We start from the raw sequence: 22515 nt of genomic DNA, 5'->3' as shown, positions 1-22515 counted from the left end.
TTGTTGTTGTTGTTGTTGTGGTTTGTTGTGAGCAGTTCCGACACACCGAAAACAAGGGCCATGATTTACGATCGCTGTTTATCTTAATTACACGACTCACGGTCCGAGCGCTGATGTTCGGGGCTGCGGGCTGGCGGGCGCGAAAGAGGTTGCGAAGCCGTACACACGGCGGGGCTTCATCATGTGCGCGTACAGTACTACTACCGTACACTTTACAAAAGGGCTTTTGCAATAAATTCTCATCGTCTTCATCGATTCGGGGCAAAGGAAATGCCGCCGATGGTCGGGAAAGGGTTTCAACGTTCACCATTCTGATTGCTGATGGAGTTCGCAGGGATGGTTGGTGGTGGTGGTGGAGATGGTGTCCCGCATGGAAGTAAATTTTCTAACAACCCACAAATAAGTTCTGAGGTTAAATTACAACCCATTAAAATGGTTCGTTCATAAATTCATTCACGAGCGTTTGCGAAGGATGGGAATGTGTGCGGCTTCGGTGAAGACAGACAGATACGCACGAAAGGGGCGCCCCGTTTCACGTGCGCGTGCAGTAATGACAAGATGAAATGTGATCCGTCGAGAAATGTAAGACCACATATACACACAGCCACACGGACACATACGTATCCCGGTTGCGAGTTATGAAATATGGATGCGCATTTGGGATTACGTCTTTGACGGCATTTGGCGGAAGCGTTATCTTTGATGAGTTGAGACCGGATTGGGGGAAGCTGCTTCAAAATGCATAAGCATCAGATATGTTTAATGCAATATGTGTCAGAATGTGTAGTGCTTTTTAGATACTTTATCAAGTTCTAGCAACACACTCATATAATTAAATATTGCAGTATTACATAAACATTGCTTTCAACACTCTTTTAGCCAACGTGCCCTTCTTTCGGTACTGAAAGGTTCAAAATAAAATGGTTTCCTGCGTAAAAAACCATTACTTGCCGCTCCAAAAACCCATTCCGTAAAAGCGTCCAGCACACACGGGGAAGCATCATACGTATGCCCCCCCTTCCCCCCTGTTACACGCCAAAACAACAACCTAATCCAACCGTTCGGATCAAATAGCGAAAGTAAAAGCTTACGGCACACAACATGGCCAGCATGGCAATGTAAGCACGTACAGAGCAAACAAAAAAAAGGCTTTAAGAACCATATTACACGGTTCAAACCGATCGTGACTTTGCCATGGCACGACAGCAGCAACAGTAGCCGCTGTTAGAACGGAAACGTCCCCAAAACAGCACTCCGGAGCGAAGCGGCACGAGCGGGACTACGTACAGGATGCAATATTGGCTTGAGGAATTAGCTTTTAAGGGATCTCCGTCCCACACACACATACACTCGCCCGGGCCTCTCTTCTGCAAACCCACTCAACAGAAGGACATTTTTCCATTTCACAGTTTATTTATGTTTTTTTTTGCGTGTCTCTCTCGCTCTCTCACTCACACACACTTTCCCGTGTAGTCCTTGTAGCCGAATGTCGTCCCACCTTTGTGCTTTCGCAAACCCCGGCACCGGTCGGTTGAACGGCCCCGGCCTCTTCATGTTGTCATGCTATCTTGCATGGCCGGTGCAATTACAGCACCGGTCGCCTGAGGGGTAACTAGAAACGGCTCTGTCCATTTTGCGAATGAGAATTTAGATGCAGTCCTCCCTTGCCCATCGTTTTCCCGATCCCCTTTTGATATCATCTTCATGCGAGAGGACATATCAGGCAAGAGAAGGCAGCGAAGGGGAGTTTGGAAGGTAAAACCCTGTAAAGAAGTTGTTAAGGAGGATTTAGCTGAGCAGACTGAACACGACTAAAATTGCATGTCCTGGGGCCGTGTACCGTTGACCGATTTGAAACCCAGAACGGAATGCATTCATAATTCATTGATATCAACTTATCGGGGCATGGCAAAAGGGAAGATAAAAATTCGTACCAAGTTCGTACCACGGGGAAGAAATGACCAACGCGAGCAAATGCCACAAAAGTAATGGAAAATTAGCAACGAGAGTGACAGGTGCACCGTGAAAAACATTCCATAACTCACTCTCGCAGCACAGTTCCATTGCCTCAAAGATCGATTGGGAGGAAGAAAAGACAAAAATCGATACACTACTACCTTTCGTACCATCGTGAAGGTAAGGGACAAACCCCTTGAAGACTTTTGCACAAAAAGGGCCCTTGATAAAAGACTTCGTTTTCGTTCACCTCATCCCGCGAAAGGTGGACGCTGGATGGCAATGGAAGAACATTGCATCATTTTACATTCTTTTCACAACCTTACAAAGAGCTTGAATCACCGCTCCTCCCACTCCTGACCCAATCAAGCTCCACGGCAGATGAATCAGGATATCATCATCAGCTATTCTTTGGTTTTGTACCGACTATTCTCCGATCCCAACTTCGACCCCAGGTGCATTTGCACGAAAGCGACATGATTTTCATGTTTTCTTCCTTCAACTGTGACTCTTTTTTCGGCCACAAGTGAACCATAAATTTTCCGTCCAACAAAGAAACAAAATACAATCCTGCAGCACCAACCGACCATCGGAGTGCACATCTAGTTAAGCTTTGCGCAGGAGATGACTTTTGGATTGCGAAATACAATTTCGTTCCCTTTTAGCTGGTGATTTTTATCGGTTGAAATATTTCCTTCCACAAATGAATCTCATCAAGTGAGCGAAAGGAAAAAGTAGTACTGTGGTACGAGAAAAAAAAATGTTACACGAAACGACAGAGAGCTTCAAACCTAGGTTGTCAAACTACATTAGCGGAGGGTCCATAGGAATCAGCAAAAAAGAAAGGGACGCTGCTTTTTAATACGTTTTTTCGCAGTGACCTTTTGCCAACGGCTTACAGTCTCTCTCTCACTCTCTCTCTGCAAGCACACAGTGAATTTGTGAATGCTGCTGCCATTGCCGACTGCTTAAATTAAATTATCATTCCTCTTATTTTCGAATTCCCGTGTGCCCGGACGGCGGCAGCAGTACATAAAGGTTCTCTGAATCGAATACGAAATTGCAAGTGAAGTGAAGTAATCGAAGCGAATCGACGAAATTCAAATTTGTTTGCCTGCTTTCGTTATCTTATGCTTGCCGTGCCCTTTGCCTCCATTGCCACCGACATTTCATTCATTTATGGCATTGATTTGGTCTGAGAAAGCGGTTCATTTTTGTGTGGGCTGCCTCGCTCGTCGTGCGGCGATATGATCCAAGTCGGGAACGGAAATCAATCTAAAGCATCGATTTTTCTACGATAACGTGCGGAAAGCGTTTGGTGGTTTCATTGTCGGCGAATGGAGCGCATAACGATCAACTAATGAATATTGTACGATTTCAATTTCGGCGGTGCAATGCGATGCGATGCAGAATCGAAATTATACCGCTTCATAATAGGAGCAGTAGATGATGAAAGGGTTTTTTTTTTTCGATTTTCTACGGAATATTAAAGACTTCCTTCCTGTTTTGGTGACAATTCTGAATGCAAAAAATGTTCAATAACCCTTTTTCCTTGGGGGGAGGAAAAATGTAATCATCCTTCAAATCGAATTGAATTTTCAACACCACATTGAAACCACCCCAGCAGCACACTTAAGGGGGGGGGGGGGTGGGAGAGAAACACTCTTCAATATAATAAAACTCAATCCACTTCATTGCTCATGCAAATGTTATGCGTGAAAGTGCATTCTGCTGTACAACACTCCAACAATCCTGTTTAAGGTGAAGTTTTCCACTACACAAACACACGTACCCCAACACAATCGACGTACGTTTTCCTTGCACCGCGCTAGAAGCACCCAAGCAGCAGCTGCGCTCACCTCTATTATGCCCCACCTGGGAAGCCGTGACGACGGTGAGTTACAGTTGCAGTCGGAAAAACGCATAAATTTTGCAATCAGCTTTAGCCCGACAGTGCCCACCACCATCATTTTATATCCCCCTGCTTTTCGAAGGCGATGGTTTAACAAACGCCGAACTTGAGGCAACGGATAAAGGGACTGCTACCGATGATAGAGGTCACGTGCGGGAGAAGGTTTAAACATAAAACCCCACTTTTTTGCCGTATGTACACACGCCTGGAAGCGCACGAAATACGCCAACAAAAGGCAAGCTGGCATGAATGGCGGATTTTCAAGCAGCTAAAGCCTTTCCCAACGACAGCTGCGTGCTGCTACCCTCAACCTGGGTGTATAATACATTCTACCGTTACGTGCAGATGCGTCACACAAACACCCTTCGGGGTTGGTAGATAGAAAGAGGGAAGCAACAATACCCGCACTGTTGCTCGAATGGCGCCAACGTGTCTTCTGACTGCAACTATCGCGCACCTTCATCTATCGACCGGACAACACCCGGGTACCAACCAGGGAGCCGTGTGTATGTGAGGACCGTGTACATTACTCCTGCATAATGATATACCGCCATCGATCGCGACGGCGTGCAGGGATTGATTTTAATAGAAATGGACAAAAAAAGACTAAACCGTAAGATATTCACTCCATACACTTTCATCTTTCATTCCATTATACAGACACACACACACACCGGCAGAGGACAACCGGGTGGTAAACCATTTTTAATTGATGCACCACAAACTACACGTAGGGCGTGTGCTATTTTTTGTTTTGTTTCCTTCAATTAATGGGAATGTGGTTTATGTGTGTTTTTTGCTAGATATTTCAACGTAATTACAGTCCAGTTTTTACAACCCTTGGTGTGGTGGATTGTGTACCGTTCTCTTTTGCGTTTGGTGTTGATAATAATGGATCCCTTTTAAAAAAGGAGGTTTTTTCTTGTTTGTTTGGTGCAGCGTTTTTAAAGGTGAAACTTACCTGCACTATTTTAGTCATTTCTTGAATGTCTATTACGCCGTTACCGTCTACATCGTACATCCTAAACGCCCATTTTAGTTTCTCTTCCGGCGTGCCGCTCGAGGTTACATCGATCGCTAGCAGAAATTCCTGCAGGAACAAAGAAGAAGAAGAAGAAGAAAACATTGTAAGAATTCGTTGTAGAAAAGAGAGCTACAAAAAAGATAATTTAAAAGAAAAGTCTTTAATCGGATTAGTGATGAAAATATGAAGCGAAATTGCAAATTGCGAACTACAACGATGTACTCAGAACCCATCGAGATGAAGGTAAAGATGGGCAAAAGAGAAAAAAAAACACTCTTCCATTCAGACTATACAACGAAAGAAGGCAAATAACCTCAAGAAGTATTAAAATAAAGAGAGCGAAAAAACAGAGCAAAATGAATCACAAAGACGATAATAACATTAGCAAAGGCGTGAACAACTAATACCTAATGAAATTTAATTCAAGGAAAACATCTTCCGTAATTAAAGCGCTCAATTATGCAGATGTGCTTCAATCCAGCTCGTTCAATGGTGATTCTTTCCGAGCAGACTGACAGCAGAGGGAACGACAGAGGGTGAAACGAGACGAATCTTTGCATTTACACAGCTCTGTGTGGCTAAGGAAGGTAGTTTGCCGGTGTGCCGGCGTGTGCGATATTGTTTGCCGACCAAAAGACGAGCATAAGAAAGGCCCCCGGTCGGTTATTGTTGAAGCGTAGTGGTGGTGGTAGTTGTAGCAGAAGCAAGATGCAGAACCGTGATTCATTTAAATCTACAACCAATCTGTGCAGGGGAAGGAAAACGCACAGAGCAGCACAAAAAAAGCTTCAAACTCCACTCAGCCAGCCAGCCAGCCAGCCAGCCAGCCAAGACACGGCACCGGTGGTAAACATTGTGCACGTAAACAACGCGCATCAAAGTGGATCCCCGGTTTGGTTTGCTTTAGAGCAACGGGAGCCTTCTTGTCCAATGGCTTCATTCTCGCTCTGCTACCAACATAAGAAGTTCGGGGAATGTTTACCGCCAGAAGAAACCGATTACCGACCCGAGCCACCGGAAAGGGGTTGCTTTAGTGCGCCCCAGCGATCTATCTGGTTTGTGCGGTCGATGAGTTCTAGCGTTTGTGCTGACACTCCTGGTTAGTAGGGTCTGCTGATCCAAACACATCCTGCCGAAGCCATTTGCGTCTCTATTGCACTCAAGTATAGTGACACTTCTTCAATATGGTAATGTCGTTGGTCGTTCGTAGGATCGTCTTTGATTTAGCAAATCGACTTTTATTCCTCGAATGGCTTCAACGCACACAAACACACACACACATAACGATCTTTTCTACAATCTATTGTGGTGTCGTCGGGGTCGAAACGGTCGTTCGGGATGATGTGCCCGTACAAATCGATTGAGATATCTCCATTCCGGTACGAAGGACCAAACCGAACACACCAACACTGGCACTGGCAGTGCCATCGGTGAACGGTGTTTGATCTGCGTAGATGTGATGGAGCAGATTTTTCCAATTTCCTGACAAAGCTTTATGCAAACAAAGCGAATCAAGACAACCGAATGTTGAGATGGGATCATGTCTTTTGTTATTTCTGTTTAGATTTGCCATTCAACTGGGATTTAATTTAACCGGGAAGTTGCCGGGAAGAGCCTTGTTGTTGTTGTGGAAGCTTTAAGCCCGAACTATGGAGGACGAGCCCCACACCTGAATTATTTGCAGTACCAAATTTAAACATAAGGTGTAGAATAATTTTAAAACAGTAAATAATGTGCATCCAACACATGGGACACATGTGCAAAGAACAGAGTGGAATCTAGTGCCTGGCAAAGTTCCCGCTCAGCACTGGAGAATGCAACTCAATGAGGAAAGCAAATAACGGAACACACACACCCACATAGGATGGAACGACGAGCTCAGCGTTGCATATTTAACATTCACATTTTCCATCCTATGAATATTCCACCCGATTCCACCACCAGTGTAGCTTAAAACCGTGTAGAGAACTTCACTCTGTCATCCACAAACACACGCCAAAAAGGATTGTACACAAAACTCAGACACACAGCGGTGTAGGGAAGGGCAAAGTTCACCAGCATCATCACGAATCATCTTCCGGGTCATGCTTACTACATGTACACGTAATGTTGGGACTTTCTCTGTCTCTCGAATCTTATTGCTTTTTCCAGCTGCTACACTGGAGAGCGTTATGGATATTTACGTTTAAATTCACCTACCCAAAACAGATTCTCCTCGGCAGTTGGAGTTCCTGCAATGGGCTGAATCGGAATGTACGACTATACACACAGGCGGAGGCGGGGAAATGGGGATTTGGAAGATGGAAATTTTTCATCCAATATCCTGGCTCGTTACCCAGCAGCAGCACTGCCGGATTGCTTCACGTGCAGGCAAGAAAATATGTACAAAGGTCGCTAAAAGGCATACACAATACTCCTTCTCTTTTGCGGAACTACTTCCAGCCACACACACACCGAACACGGTTTCCGAACATGGTCATGTGGTACACAAAACTAAAAACATTTTCCACCGCTCATTCACTAGTTGGTTTATTTGCTCAATTTTGTTTCATATTTTATCCCTCCTCCCTGTTCTAGAAGCACTAGCTATGGTGGTAAGATCTACTGAGGATATTATTTGTGCCACAAAAGGTCCGTAATGTGCAGAAACACGATGGAAATAGGAAGGTCTTCAAAAAGCCAATTCCGGACAAACGAGATTCCAACCAGCTTGGTGTCTTAACGAAACACATTTTTCTCCTATCGTTATATGCTTGCTAGCACCGTAACCACATTGAGAGATACATGCGAGAAGATCCTTGCCGACGCTTGGAACGTGTGTGCATTTCACAGACTAAATGCAACCGCTCTGCACGGTAGATGTTCTTCTCGAATGGACCTCGTAACAGGTTTGCAACAGTGTTTCACAGATCCGCTTTGAACACTTGAATGATTTCGTGATCCACTCTTGGAGCTATTATGTAAACGCTGCCAAGACGCTTTACGATCACAGTCAGTCGTAACCTACATGTCAAGCTTCAAATCGGTTCAGGCATCTGCAGGCGGCCGTCCCTGCTCTTCAGCATAATGCCCGACGTCGAGGTCACGGCTCCTCGGGCAGGCACGCTCCCGAGCGCCTTATTGATGCTGACAAATTCAAGCCGGCAAGTAACACATAAAACCCCCCTGTGTTCTTTCCGCTTCATCCAGCGAAACTCCGGGAGTGTTTTTGCCTTGCCGCGGGCCAGAGTGTCCCCCGAGTCAAGCAGAGCCGAAAGATCAAGCAGCTCGGCCCCAAGAATGGCATAGCGGCAGGCAGGCAGGCAGGGCAGGCACGCAGTTGCAACAAAAAGCGTTGGTTTCGAAAACAAAACAAGGCTACACACGCGCGGAGGGATAACAAACATGCTTAAGAGGACATTCTTCTTGCTGCTGCTGCTGCTGGTGGTGAATAAGGGGCGGGTGCTTGTTCGTAGCGCTAGCCCACACACATCATACTAGTTGCGAGTGAATTTTGTACACAACGAGTGGGAGAAATCTCGGGCCCCATTCGGGCCGTGTTGTCAAGAAGTAGTAGTACACGAGAATGGCGGGTACATGGTGGGCTTCAGCTTTCAAAGCCCTCCGAAAGGCATGTGCAACATCACACCAAAGGACAACGACTGCGGGAAAAGATGCTTATTAGCGTCGAGTTGTTACAGCATTTGCATACCACGGGTGAAAGCGTCCAGAAACAAGCCCGTGTGCCCCGGGGGCTGGTTTTCGGCGGGCGAGGGCTACGGTAACGTACAGGCGGCTTGAGGGCTTGGGCTGTCTAGTGGAGCCGGGCAGGAGAAGAGCGATGCCTTGGAAACCCCGGCAACACACAAACGCTCTTTGCATACACACGCCCGCCCAAGCACCACGACATGGGGCGCCTTTTAGCTTCATCCATCCACTTCTGGAGACGTACGACCTCGCACGGAATAAAACTCTTGGAAAAATGGGCCCATTTGTAAAGGAGTGTAAAAATGCTTCCTAACCCCCAATGCTCCTTTTCCCTCCCACTCCCTTGTGCCGAGAACTGACTCGAAGAAAATCTGTATCTCTACGAGAGCGTTTGTTTTCTTTGGTTTCTTTTCTCTTTCTCTCGATATCCTGGACGCTCAGGTCTGGGGCCGCGGTTTCCATCATTTACAGCCAGAGCAGCCAGGGCAAAAACCAAGAAAAGTGGTTTCGCTTGTTTTTTAGTTTTTTTTTGTTCTACACTCGCGCTTGTTATTATTTGTCCACAGGCTCTGTGTCTATCTGGTGGAACACAATAGAACAGCTGCACGTAGACATCCCACACACACACACACACACACACACATCTCACCTTACAAAGTTTCATCTTTTGTCGACAAACAAAAGCCACGGTGCGTCTCTGTGTCTGTATGTGTGTGTGTGTGTGTTTGAAGGCACGCTCGGTTAACACTTGTTTTAACAAAATATTTCTTCAGAATACCATTCGATTTCCAAACATTTCTGCATGAGTTCAAGCGAAGCGAGGCCAACTTTCTTCCACTGGAAAATTCTTAGAAAATATGCTGTAGGGCCTCACTTTTTTTCGTAGCACACATTCACACCATTTGCCTTAAACCATCCACCCAGATCCAGACAAAGAAAGGCATTGAAACTGTATCCAACACCGTATCATATCGATTGGAGGCCCCATTCCTCTACTTCCATCCAAATTTAAACACTTCATTCACGCATACCATTAGGCTGCGTGCTACGAGCGGTAAACACACTTCAAGCCCTAAAAACGGCAATTCTAAGGTGGCCTTCTTCGTCCTCCCTTTTCCATCCACCCAGGGCTCGTGCGGGTACGGATCGTCACCGTGCGCCAGCTCAGCCAGCGAGTCCAGGGCGAGCGTTATTTCATCGTAATGCGAAACGCACACAAAAACACACTCGTCAGGGACCGCCGACCTGCCCGCCGGCGATGAAAATCCCCACATATACACACACACACGCCAAGTTGTGATTTCATTTTCGCACGCGGGTCCCACAAAACCCCACTAAAAAGCTCCAAAATTTCTCCTTCTCCCTTGGGGCGCTTGGGGCGTGCTCCGTGCCCAAGCCCAGGATCCCATGGGGTGGAGGGGACGCTCTGTTGTTGTTTTTCTTCTGTCCCGATTTCCGAGATTTCATTGCTCGCTGGAATTGGTTTGCCCGGGACTGGAATGTCACGATAAGGTGTACTTATCTGAGCATCCTTAAGCAAAATCCCTACCCCGAGATTCCGAGTATCACGCGCACGCATACATACGAGGTACGAGGAGGCTCCGATAGATACATCTTCATTTGCGTACCCTTTTAAAAGATGGTTGAAAAGTTTTCGCAGATATTGGTTGAAGTTTTATACGATCCATCACCTAATAAAGCAACCTGTATGGGGACGAGTAGCAAGACGAGTGCTGCCTTCAGGATTATCGACAAGGCGGAATATTGAGTCTGAATGTCAGCACCTTCAACACGCAACATAAAATGAACTTCATCGTAACAGATGTTGAGAAGATGAAGTGCGCATACCAGCGTTATTATGTTTTACAGTATTCTTGGAACATAGCTGGTTAGCATACTTGTAGGATTAACAGTATGTATCTTTCCGACAAATGTAGCGACTCTTCTGAAGAACTTATTGATTTCTCAACTAGAGCAATTTGGGTTTGGAGCTCACAACGAATCGTGACTCTCAACTACGAGCATTGCTCGATACGGTGTAATCGGTTACGTGATCTATATTTATGAACCACACTAACACACACACCTCAGTTCCCAAGCTGTAAAACAGTAATATCCACCATGGTCGTGCCCGCTGCCTTAGGTGATTACAGCAGACTGCAGGGGGGCGAGTTGATGCGCCATCACAATCAACGACGACGTCCCTGAAACTAACGGAGCGCCTTTTTGCGACCCGTGGGGAAATGTGTCTACGCCCTCGAAAAGTCGCTGCTGCCTTTCTTCCGGATCGCTTTTTCCGCTTTCCAAGGATATTAGTTCCTTTGGCAGCGCACAACCGGTTCCCCGAATCTAGGACACTCGCCGCACACTACGCACCATTGCAGCCATTGAAGCTTATCGAAAAGTAATAAAACTTTCCTAATCTAAGATCCCCGACCAGAACGAACCCCGGGGGTGGATGGAGATTGGGTTGGGTGTGGGATACACTCCTCCCGCTCCCGGCTCTGCTACCGGATATTGCATGCGATCTTCAACTTAGCCACAGCTTTAAGACGCACTGGCGCTATACTCTTACTATAGTGTGACAAAAAGTTTTCCGCTCCCATCGTGCGAGGCGATTGTAAGAAAAACGAATATTACATGCGCAGCAGATATCTGGAGGGGCCACGCAGGACGACGGGGACCAAAAGTTCTGTTTCAATTCCGCAACAAGAACAAAACAAATCTTCCCCTGCTTTGCTACCTTGTTCGCGGCGCAAAGTGTTCGATAAGTGTTTTCGCTCTCTCGCTCTCACTCTCTCTGGTGATGAATGTTGTCGTAGCGACGGCATTTTGCGTTTCCATTGAGTACCATTTCCAAGAAGCGAGATGCCGCACACGGGATTATGGGCCAAACTATTAACAAACTAGCGACAACTTGTTAAACTTTACCCCGTGCGGTTGGCCAAAGTTTCCCGATGAGTTGGGGAATGAGAATGAAGTGAAACAAACACACACACACACTCACAGCTATTGTCAAAAGCAATCGTTCCAAAATCAGAACCAAAAGTATCGGAAAGGACAGTATGATCATGAATTAGTATATTACTTAATGGCGATCGTTGTGAAACAATTACAACACACATAACCTTCTGTCCAAGTTTTTGCAAAGAAATAAATATTCAACATCAACCGACACTAAACTGCTTCGCACGGCACAACACAGGCAGGATAATCGATTCGACATTTTATTCGAAGTCCGTTGTAACCAACCGCTACATTTATTGTCTATGGCGCACCGGTACCGGTACTGCCATTTGTCATTTTAATTTGTGTAAACTTGGGCCAAGAAATATGAACCTCGCCAAAGTGCGCCTCTCGGAACGGAGTACAATCCCGTGAACACGAAGCACGCGAGACAAAGTGCTTGGACCACTCATCCATTAAACCATGAATCATTTGTTTCACCTACCCGTGGCCTCGTAAGGCAACGTGAAAGAAGACATCTTTACGAATTGAGATACATTTTGGGCGTTAAGAGGAGACCATTGCTAAGGGGCGAAAAACGTGCAAGACACGCAACACAGCAATAAGGAAAGCCTGCCCAGCTTCTGGTACATGTTGCTAAACCCAGGCTCAGGCAACAAACACGTCGCTTAGCCACCAAGAAAAGGGTCTACGCGCGGTAAAGCCTCACTCAAAACGTTAAGCAAAGAATTTTCAATATTTCTCTGCTGCTCTCAGCTTCCCCTATCATCTAGCCCTAGCCTATGTTTCGCTTCTTCAGCGGCCAGTTTCATTCACCCACAAAATTTAAAACATTTAATATCCACCGGGCCCAGAGCAGGAGGAGACGGTATGGCTCGTAACGCGACACGTGCTTTTCATTTTTAAGCAGCGCATTGTTCGTTCGAGTTATCGTCAACGGCCCATCGAGCCCGTCATATCTTACGCCGAATTGAATAAATTAAAAGCCCATCCTTTGGCGAAAATAAATGACGATGCTTTTCGGGCGGGATGGGTTTTGTTTTAAAGTGCACAAGAGAGAGAGAGAGAGAGAGCAGCAACGGAAAGCAGGGAGACGAAGAAAACGGATTGTCGTATTTCATCGCTGAGGTTCGTCGCAAACAGACCCCCCTACTATAACGCCGTTGTCTGTTGGCTGTGAGGGAAAACAGCAAGACGACGCAAGACAACAACGCAACGAGAAAAACGAATCGTCTACGCACGGATCATAAAATTCTCTTTGATGTGCTTACAGCAACGGTTCGCTCGCAAAGCTAGGCACGCCGGCGGTTGTCACAGCATCGGGCAGGGCAGCGCACGGTGAAACGTTTAGCAGCAACGACACCAAGGCAACAACATCACGCCTACGGAACGGTGGTGAATGCCTGTGTTATCTTTAAAATTATGGCTTTTTGATCGATGTGTCTCTAAAAGCCACATTATCATGCCGCGTGCACAAAGCCCGAACGGGCCCAGTTGGGCTAGAGAGAGTTAGGGCGTGAGGTCGGGAATGGAAGTGTGTAACAAACCGCAGCAAAGCACGGTTGCAAAGCAAGTCCCAAAACAAAAAAAAGCTCACGGATGATGATGGGTTTTGCCACGGGTGTAGGTTAAGACGTTTTTCGGATGTGGCGGGGGGAAATTGTCCCGTTGCGCGAATTGAGGACACACTTGAGCCCGCGTTGCCGTCGTTCGTGGATTTAACGTACTTTTGGCGTTCTAATAATGCGGTGAAAGCTTTCGTACGTCAGACGGGATTTATAGAAGACAAATTCTTACTAATTGGATGATTTTGAGAAATCACAAGCTGTTTTATTCCTTCATTTGTTTCTAGCGAGAAAGGAAAAACAAATCTTCTAACAATTGTTTGCACAACCAGACTCGATCGAGAACACCCCTGGGTTCAAATTCGCACATCATTTATCATGTTAAATCACTTCCCACGAGATCAGCTCCCCGAACAGAGCGTGAAAATTCTGCGATGAACAACGCTAATTGAAACATTATCAACAAAAAGCATCAATTATTCATCCTTTATTGCATAAAGATGGTCCCGCTGGCGTTTAGTGAATAAATTTGCCAGTTTCCCGCAGTGCTGTGACATTTTCAAACCTTCCTCTCGCTCCACCCAATCCTAATCCTTCACCCCAAAAAAAAAGGCAATCCAGAGGAAATATAAAGAGAAAAACACATTACACGATGAGGAAAAACAAGTGAAAATGCAATAAAACCATCCTATGTGTCATTACCTGACGCACGGAGAGAGGGAGATAGAGAGAGAGAGAGCGCGAAAGGACAGGCGAGCAAAGGAAAGGGCGATATGTAGCGAAGTTTTCCCTCCCACTGAAAGCCAATTTTCAGCGTTGACACGGTCGTTGAGATCGACATCACCGAAAAAAGGGTCGTAGTCTAATGTCAGACGGTTTTATATATATTTTTTCGTCTTCTCGCAATGCTCCACCGCCCAGAGAAAGCAGTGACCAGGCGACCCTCTCAAACAAGATTGATTGTTGTCTCGCTCGGGTGACGTGCAGAGAGGTAGCAGAGTTTATATACATTCATCTTACAGGCTTGCTGGCCCTGCTTTCTTGGCCGTTGGGTTGCGTAGGACACATTTCCAGCAACCAATATCCATCCCATCGCGCAGCTTGTTTCATCAATCCTTTGACATCGACCCAAATCCATTTTAAACATATCTCCCGTCTACCATCGAGCGCCGGTGCTTCGGGCACGTCGGTTGCACGCTGGAAGGTCGCCATTGTGAAGCGAAAGAAAGCGAAAAAAAACCCCAGAACACACCAGAACGCTTCTCATCTATGTCGGGAAGCGAAATGTCAAATCAACAAAAATACTTTCCCAGCTCGCAATCAGTTCCTTTCTGCACAAAGCCCTTTTCCAGGCAGCGCTGGTGGGTGTGTGTGTGTGGACCCTGTAACGAACTAAATACGGAGAAAGTGCTCCTTTTCCAAACAACTCAGCAGCGCGCGTTCGACGATGGAAAATGGGAATGAATTATGATTGTTATGTTGCAGGCGACCACAAAATTAATTAAACTTAGCCTTGAGAGTGGCTTGGCAAGAGATTAGCCGAGCTCGGTTGATTCCCAGGTTCGCGGTTCGAGGAACTCTCTCTCTCTTTCCCGTGGAATGGGGAAATAATAAGTGGACGGATTGGAGACCCGTCCCGAATTTCGCGCTTTTCGAGAGTGAAAAGCCACTTTCGCTTTCACCAACACCACCACAACAACGACACTTGGTGGTTTGTTTCTCTTTCATTTGACTTTCTGCTTGCGCCTGTTCTGCTTACATCCAGGGCCCAAATCTGTCCCTTTTGCTGCTGAGGTTTCCCATAACTGGTCGTTTGTCTGTGTGTATGTGTGCGTGTATTTGGAAGTGTTTGTCATTGGGTAAGAATGTGTTGCGGTGAGAAACTTTATCCTTTGCCCCATAATCACTGCCGGTGGCCAGAGATTCGGGAAAAGAAGGGAAAGAATGCTGCAGGAAATTCTCCAAACGGCTAGGAGCAAATTCCAGCCCAGCCGGACTCCAAGTCTGTGGACCTTTTCCAGAGAAGGACATCTTGAAACTGTGAATTCGCGTTAAAGGAACTTTCCCGCCAAAGGAATAATGTAGAGAGATTATGGAATTCTTAGTACCAGGCTTGAGACTTTCTCCCCTTGAAATCTTTGCTCAAGTGGCTTAAATTACGTGAAATCAAAACCACTCAGGTATTTGTCACCTCCAGGAAGGAAGGATTTATCTGTTAAGTGGTTTTATAAGTTCTTTAAATCATATAAAGTTGCCTGGATGTAGGTAACTCCTACACGCAAACGTTGAATGACATTGTTAACACTTTCAACAGATTTTCTCGTGCAGTTCCAGCTTTGTTTGTGTCAAAATACGTGACAAAACCACACACATAAAGCTAGCCGAATAAATGCCAAAATCTCCACCGACTGAAAACTCGTGACATAAATGTTCATCCAACGACCACAGTGTGACAAATTAATGACTGCTAACGAAAAAACATGAACCCGAGGACAGCATCCAATCGCTCACCATCGTTCACACTACCGGTAACGACACTTTTCGGTTCCATTTTCCAGCTAGCTTTTTTTTTATTGTCGCTGCTCAGGAGCGGAACAGAATTCCACTGCTCACATAAAAGTGTCATGTTTTAAGTTTGGCGTGAAAATCGTCACTCTTTCCCGGTGTGGTTGACAGCACACAGCCCAATGAATGTGTAAGTGAGTTGCTATCCCGACACGCTTTTTCCAATTTGGTGCATTCTCATCGTACATTTTCATTGAGTTTCGCGTGTTCGTCAACGTTTCACATGCATTGGGGTTTTTTTTTTAAATGCAGCCTTTCGCACTAACGAAACCCTGTCAAAGTATCAGTCGCACGTGTGGCTGACAGAGTTGCCCATAAAGGTGAACAGCTTCTGCGAGAAGTGCGAAAATGGAAATTTAAACATTTTGCGAACAAACTTTACTCGCCCCGCTCTTTTCGTGACATATTTTAACTCGTTTCCATCGGTGAGTTTTCGCCAGAAAGCGGTAGAGATGGCAGCAGAGGTAAAATAAATCCCGGCGACACTGTGTTCACGTTAAGCAAACCATGCAGCTGGCCAAAGCGCTACCTTTTGGCTCCAAAAGAAAAAAGGAAATCCTTTCATGAGCAGCACACGTTTCCTCAAAAGCTCGGACAGAGCGCGCTGGGTTTGGTGAGTTTGCTAACGAACAAAATGTCGCATAAACTTTTATTGCATTTTACACCTTGACAGGTTTGACCCACTTTTCCATCCCCTCTAGATATGCAGGCTGATATTTAACAAAAGGTTTCAAGGACCAACCGAGTGTCCTGTTCCGTGTAACCGAACACACACACAAACACACTCTTGCAACCTTCTCGGCTGCACGAAAAATGGAAACAATCTCTAAACCGATTATGAATAATGACAAACGGTGAAGCGTAACTGTGACTTCCCTCGCGGAAGGGAATTTTGGAATTTTTCAACTCAAACGAACACCGCCCACAGCCGTACGCAGCCTGGTTGCCCTGGTCATCTCGTGACTGGGCGTGATATTATTAGGAGTAAAATCCAGTTATCAAGCTTTTGTGTGGTGCTCAATGTTCACGGTGTGCGGTGGTCGTGTAGGTTATATTGTGCATTTTTCACGCCTGTGTTGTGTTGACAGTAGACTGCGGGTAGCAACGTGCTGACGTATTTCGGACGCGAGCAAAAATATCTCGCCCAGTGTAGTTGCGACGCTTATCGCTGTTTTACGGACTTTATTCGAGCTGACTTTTTGATGGATGTCATTAATCAACCGTACTAAGCGTCTAGCGTGTTCCCTGTTCGAATTTGAGTTTATATAAGGCGTTTGAGATGACGCTAGAAAAGAGTTGTTATACTAAAATATAGACATTATTTAGCACAAAAATAATCTTTTTTTAATATATTTTAGAAGAACTAATCCTGATAAAGGTAGATATAATCTACCCACAAAAAAACTCCTTTATTCAGTCCATTTTATCTCTGCACAGCTCTAAAATATAATAAATATTCATGTAAAATTCACTGCACATACTCAAAATCCCCAATTCTACCCATGTTCAGTCAGACACCGAACATGGAACAGTGCACTCCTCCCCCCACAAAAAAAGAAGATAAAATTTTATTAGCCATGCTCACTTCCTTTGATTTGTGCATACACCCGTATACAGCAGTCCGCAACAAACCATAAACGTCCAAACAACACCGGTCAGGCGGAAGTCCAAGGAAAAGCATGAAACGAACCTAAAATTGCTCCCGCGGACAAAAGGGCCGACTGTGGCTACGTCAGAAACAGGGGCAATTAAAAATCATTATACGTGAAAAAACGAAGCGAAATGGAATTTACAATTTTTCGACCCATATCCGGTTATTTTGGCCAGTGGATACGGCTGGGTTTAATGATGTTCGCGCTGATGCTTCTGCCGCTGCTGCTGCTGCTGCTATTGAAAGTCGTCACACGGAAGTGAAACATTTCATACCGTCCATATAACGCCCGTTCGTACAGTTTCATCGCTCGCTTTTATGTCGCTTTTTTACGCTTTAAACATTTACAGCGCACGAATGAGATCATACCCAGCAGTTGGCCCGCGCGTACGGTGAGAAAATGGTGTTTTGGGTCGAAGATGGCGAGATGGCGTGCATGGCGGGAAGCAGCAGCAGCAGCAGCAGCAGATGGCCCGTTATGGGATATTCATTCGACCCGCACCAAAGTGCCGGTAACAAGATCGAAGACGAAATGGCAACCGATGCCGATCACCTGGCGCCACTTTTCAAACGGTAAGCGCTGGCGGATTGGTGTCTAGTTTTATTATCCTAGCACACACACATGCAGCGCGAAAGGATCTGCCGTTTTATAGTCTGCGGCACACACATACAAAAAAAGAACTTTGTCCATCAAAACGGGCAACACAGAGGAACGGCGAGAGCGGGTTGCGCCAAAGCGAAAATGGTCCTTAAAGACGCTCTGCTCGAAAACGTTGCTCCAGAGCGCTCCGTACTCTGGTACTATGTAACCATTTTTATTGCACTTTGAAAAGCAAACGGGACTGCACACCACATTGGGTGGAAACAGTCGTTAAACTTTCCGGATCATATGCTTTCGTATTGCCCGTGATGCACCAGTTTTGTCGCTGTTGTTCTCATGGTTCGAAAATTTGACATTCAAGACCAGCTGGTGGTGAGCTTTCTCCTCTCCCAGGTCTATTATCTTCCTTATTTATGGAACGTTACAGAAGGACGTAAACAGTGAGCAACACATTAAACTGTTCAATTGGAGCCATAAAGTTGGTTGTTAGCATTGCTAATTAATTTTGTGAACTAATTGACACATGCTTTAAATTAATGTACCCAATGAAATAAGCCTGCAATAAACTATAAACTAACTTACCTTAAAATCGATATAACCGTTCTTATCCATATCGAACGTTCGAAAGACGTGATCGCAAAACTCTTCTGCATTGCCTGACGGGAAGAACATTTTGTACATATCTACAAACTTCGCCGGCGTTAGCTTGCCGTTTGGACAATCTTGCTGTAAAGAGAAGGAAACGATAAAGAAAGTTAAAAAAAACCTGCCATTCACATCAGCCGTTGCATAATAAGACAGTCATTATTGTTTTGCAACTGTTGGTCAAACTTTTTCCAATCCCGAGAGCACGGAGGATAGCGGCGGCCTTTTTGAGTGGAAGGAAAACTTCTACTCGAGCAGCAAAGCAAAGCACACGCAACAACAAAAAACTGAGTCAATTTCCGCGAAAAACAACCAAAACCAGTTTTATGACCTCCAGTTTGCGCGGAACAGATTTTCACGCTTGCTTTTCATCTCGGGAAAGTATGTAAATGTTGCGTTTAAATGCGATGTTATTGCACGGCGGAAAACGAACGAAGACAGCGGAAAACTTGCCAACCCCAAACCCAGGGCGGCAACCAGAAGAACGTGGTTTTCGTGGGCTGTAAGAAGGAAACGTGTGCACTCATTTTCATACAGCTTTGCCGGGGGGGAAAACTTTCACTCCGGAGGAAAAGCGCAACAAACCACGAGAAGAATGTCACTAAACGGTGAACACCGCAAATAAGCAGAGAAAGGAAATTATACCTCCACCGAACGATGCCAGGGCCATGGGATGGCAGAGTTGGAAACTTTAACAGTTAAAATAACATTTTCACAACCACTCCCAGATGCAGGACGTAATGTTTCGGAGGTGCGTAACCGTGGTGGTGGTGGGGAGAGCAAATTTTATAAAATTGTTGTCAGAGCCGGCTTGTCGTGCCCATCGTGCTTAAATTTTCTTCGAAGGAGAAAACAATAAACAAGCCTCTACCGCCCGTGCACGTTTCAAGGGGTTTTAGGTTGCTGCTGCTGCTGCTGCTTGTGCCTTTTAAAGTTTTCCCTTTATCTCGGTTTCGAATCCTCTCCAGCCGCATGTTTACAGCGAAGACCGGAGAGAGGAAAAGCTCAGAGAAGAGCAGCGAAAGGGCACCAAACCATGTGGGTTTGTGTTGTGTGTTGCGCCCGTGGCCACAGACACAGACACAACGATTTCGCTTTGTACGCCAGCGGTTGATAAACACGTTGTGTGCTAGGGGGAAAAACTTTATAGTTTTCCACTTTCATCCGCGCCATACTGCTGCTGCTGCTGCTGCGGGTTGTACCGGAAAAGCCTTGGAGGCAATTTGGAGCCAAAACAAGGCTTAATGCGAGGGACCAGGGGACGCAGCCCGACGCGCTGGAGCGTTATGCAATGTGATGTAATATTTTGCCGGGCCGGAGAGGGCCGGGCGCAAACTAGTCCGTCGCAGAAGAAGGCTTCCCAAAGCAGCTACCGTTGCGCTACGGCAATTATCTTCAACCTTAATGTCATAATAAATCAATGCGCACGTCGGATGGTACGGTACTACCAGGAGCTTGGATCTGGCTCCGGGGAAGGAGAGAGGAAGAATGTAAATTTAGCCTCAGCGAAATAAACCTCGCAAGTAATTATGGAGCGCCTTCGCGTCACGGCAGACGAGCCGGCGCGACAGAAGGTTACTTGTGGCCAAGTTTTTGACGAGTAATGCCATTTATTGCCATGTAGCCGAAACTTTTAATGTGCTTCCCCCAGTGATGTTTATTTTTCAGCCGGTTTTGTCGCCAAATAACACACAGCCAGCCAGCAGTTAAAGTAATTAAGTAAGTCAGTGTTTGGCATATCGATAACGATTTCTGTTATCTTATTCTCATGTTCATACCAAAGTTTGTGCAAATTTCTTTGGGATATCGAAATTTTAGAAAATAGAATTAAGGACAGAAACTTGCCTCAAAGTATGCAACCCGCATGACAGCCAGCCTTAAGCTAGGCAATCTGCATGACAATATTATCTACCCTCTATCCTCATCAGGGCTTTCAAGGAAAGCAACCTACGCGCGCTTCACCGCGCATAAAGCTTCTCTATCTATTTCATGCCACTAAAATATTGAGCAATACATAAAGACCACCGTTTATGCAATGCCCCACACAATAAATGCAGCACTGCGTAATGAATTGCAAATGTAGCAATCGTGTTAACATTTATTCAAGTGCTCAATAAAACCGAACCATTACGCCCGGCTACATGTCTTACCACTCTCTTCGTTAGCTTCGTGCGCCCACACACACACACATACATACACACACTGTTCCTATGACTTTTTCATACACACAGCGTAATTCGCTTGTTGACCTTTGGTAGCAATTGTAAACGAATACACAATCAACGAACAATAAGCTTTCCTTCCGTTTTCCCTTTTTTCTGTCGACCCTGTTGCCAATCGAAGCGTATCCTTCGCAGCAAGATGGGAACAAAATGGCCGCTTAAACTTGCGATACACAGCACAGGAGTTAACGAGGCAGGCGAGGGTGGTGTGCAAGCAAGCCCGTCCCGACAGTCATACACCTATCAGCGGGCGAAAAAATCATGAATCACCTACACGGTACACGGCACCAACACGTGTACGTTGCTCATGACAGGACCATCAATCAAATGCAAACGTTTAGTTTGAGCGTGTGCAAAACTTTTGCTTGTCCTGTTTCCTGTTAACGGCGTGGGAAATGGATGAAAAATTCATTCGCAAAACGAACAGAATTTCCTAGCGACTTTGATTCAATACACCGATAAGATATTAATTTAGAGTTGTGCTACGATCCGGAGCCAAACAGACAAAACACACAAGTCGTTGAAGCTAAAGCATTAATTATTTACGCATAAATTACACGTCCGTTTCTTGCTTCCCCTGTGATCCTGCGGTTAGCTCAAAATTGCAATCAAACCCTCATCATTTACCGCAACGATTTTGGGGCTGCGTCAATCAGGCCAACTTTATGCTATCAAGAAGGCGAAAAAAGGGAAACCAAGCCAACGATATGCATACACCGCACACGCACACAAAGCCTGGTTTGCTCGTTTCACTTTACCCACACCGAGATCATCAACCGCGTGCTGGGAAGGAAGCAGACCGAACAATCCTTCCGGTTTTTTTGTTGTGTTTGTGCTGCTTAACATTTTTCATCCCGCATACACGCACGCTTATTTCAAAGCACCAGAAGCAACAACGTGATTGATTGATGAAATACCACCTGCTGCTTTTGACAGTCAAAAAAAAACTGATGAAAAAATGTTCAAAAAAATGTTCATAAAGTGAATCAATTCAAAACATACAAGAGGTCAATTACGCCCTTTGTAGCGGCATTCTTCCCGTGCTGTAAAATACACCTCACAAAAATGTCTGTATTTTGGTGCTCTCATCATCACACGCTCACACGCTTTGCCCATCTCTCGCCGCGCTCTACAGGTGCGCTTGAAAGACGTGCCCCCCACATTTTGGGATGGAAACGTATTGACTTACACGTCACTAGCGAGCTTTCAGCGTCATACCCCGGCAGCAACGGCTGGGGCAACAAACTACCAACAGCAAACAAACACTTGTCCGCGTCATTGGCGAGATGTGTAGATTTTTTGAAAAACCCCCACGAAAAACACTAATGACGTACGAATACGGTCAGAGTAAACGAACACAGCACGCCGACAAAGAGAACCGACAGTTTCACTCTTGACACGCACACACTCGCACACTTCGAGCGAATCGATTTTATTCTAATTTTATGTTATTCATCAAGCACGACTATATCCGACATTCAGTGTTTCAACCCACCCAATCTTTGCTTGGTTTTGTGTTCGACATTTCTTCCATTTTTTTTTTCAACTACATGTGAAAAGGTTATACGTGTGTACATTCGATGAAGTTAAAGCTTTTTTCAAGCTATCAAGTTTGCTTGGAAATGTCGTTCCTCGAATCTGGAATTGATGTTTGAGCTGTAGAGCAAGTTGAGTAAGAAGTCTATTCACACCACATACAAAAGAAAAACATGACACGTCC

General features: G+C 45.6%; 2 protein-coding genes across 13 annotated transcripts in view; both read right to left on the bottom strand.

The window, feature by feature from the left end:
- The window catches only part of LOC120893498 (neurocalcin homolog), a 115118-nt gene that overhangs the window by 26304 nt on the left and 66299 nt on the right, over positions 1-22515 (bottom strand). The window lies entirely within an intron of this gene.
- The window catches only part of LOC120893497 (neuronal calcium sensor 2), an 86053-nt gene that overhangs the window by 7519 nt on the left and 56019 nt on the right, over positions 1-22515 (bottom strand). For all 6 annotated transcript variants that reach the window (XM_040295426.1, XM_040295423.1, XM_040295425.1 and 3 more), the window contains 2 exons: positions 18511-18654; positions 4830-4958 (listed from right to left, as the gene is read on the bottom strand). In XM_040295426.1, the coding sequence (XP_040151360.1) occupies positions 4830-4958; positions 18511-18654 (273 nt within the window). The remainder of the gene's footprint in view (positions 1-4829; positions 4959-18510; positions 18655-22515) is intronic.

The sequence above is a fragment of the Anopheles arabiensis genome, chromosome 2 (assembly GCF_016920715.1).
Source record: "Anopheles arabiensis isolate DONGOLA chromosome 2, AaraD3, whole genome shotgun sequence".
NCBI lineage: Eukaryota > Metazoa > Arthropoda > Insecta > Diptera > Culicidae > Anopheles > Anopheles arabiensis.
Note: the sequence above shows the minus strand (reverse complement) of the source record. Positions and strands in the feature narration are given on the sequence as shown.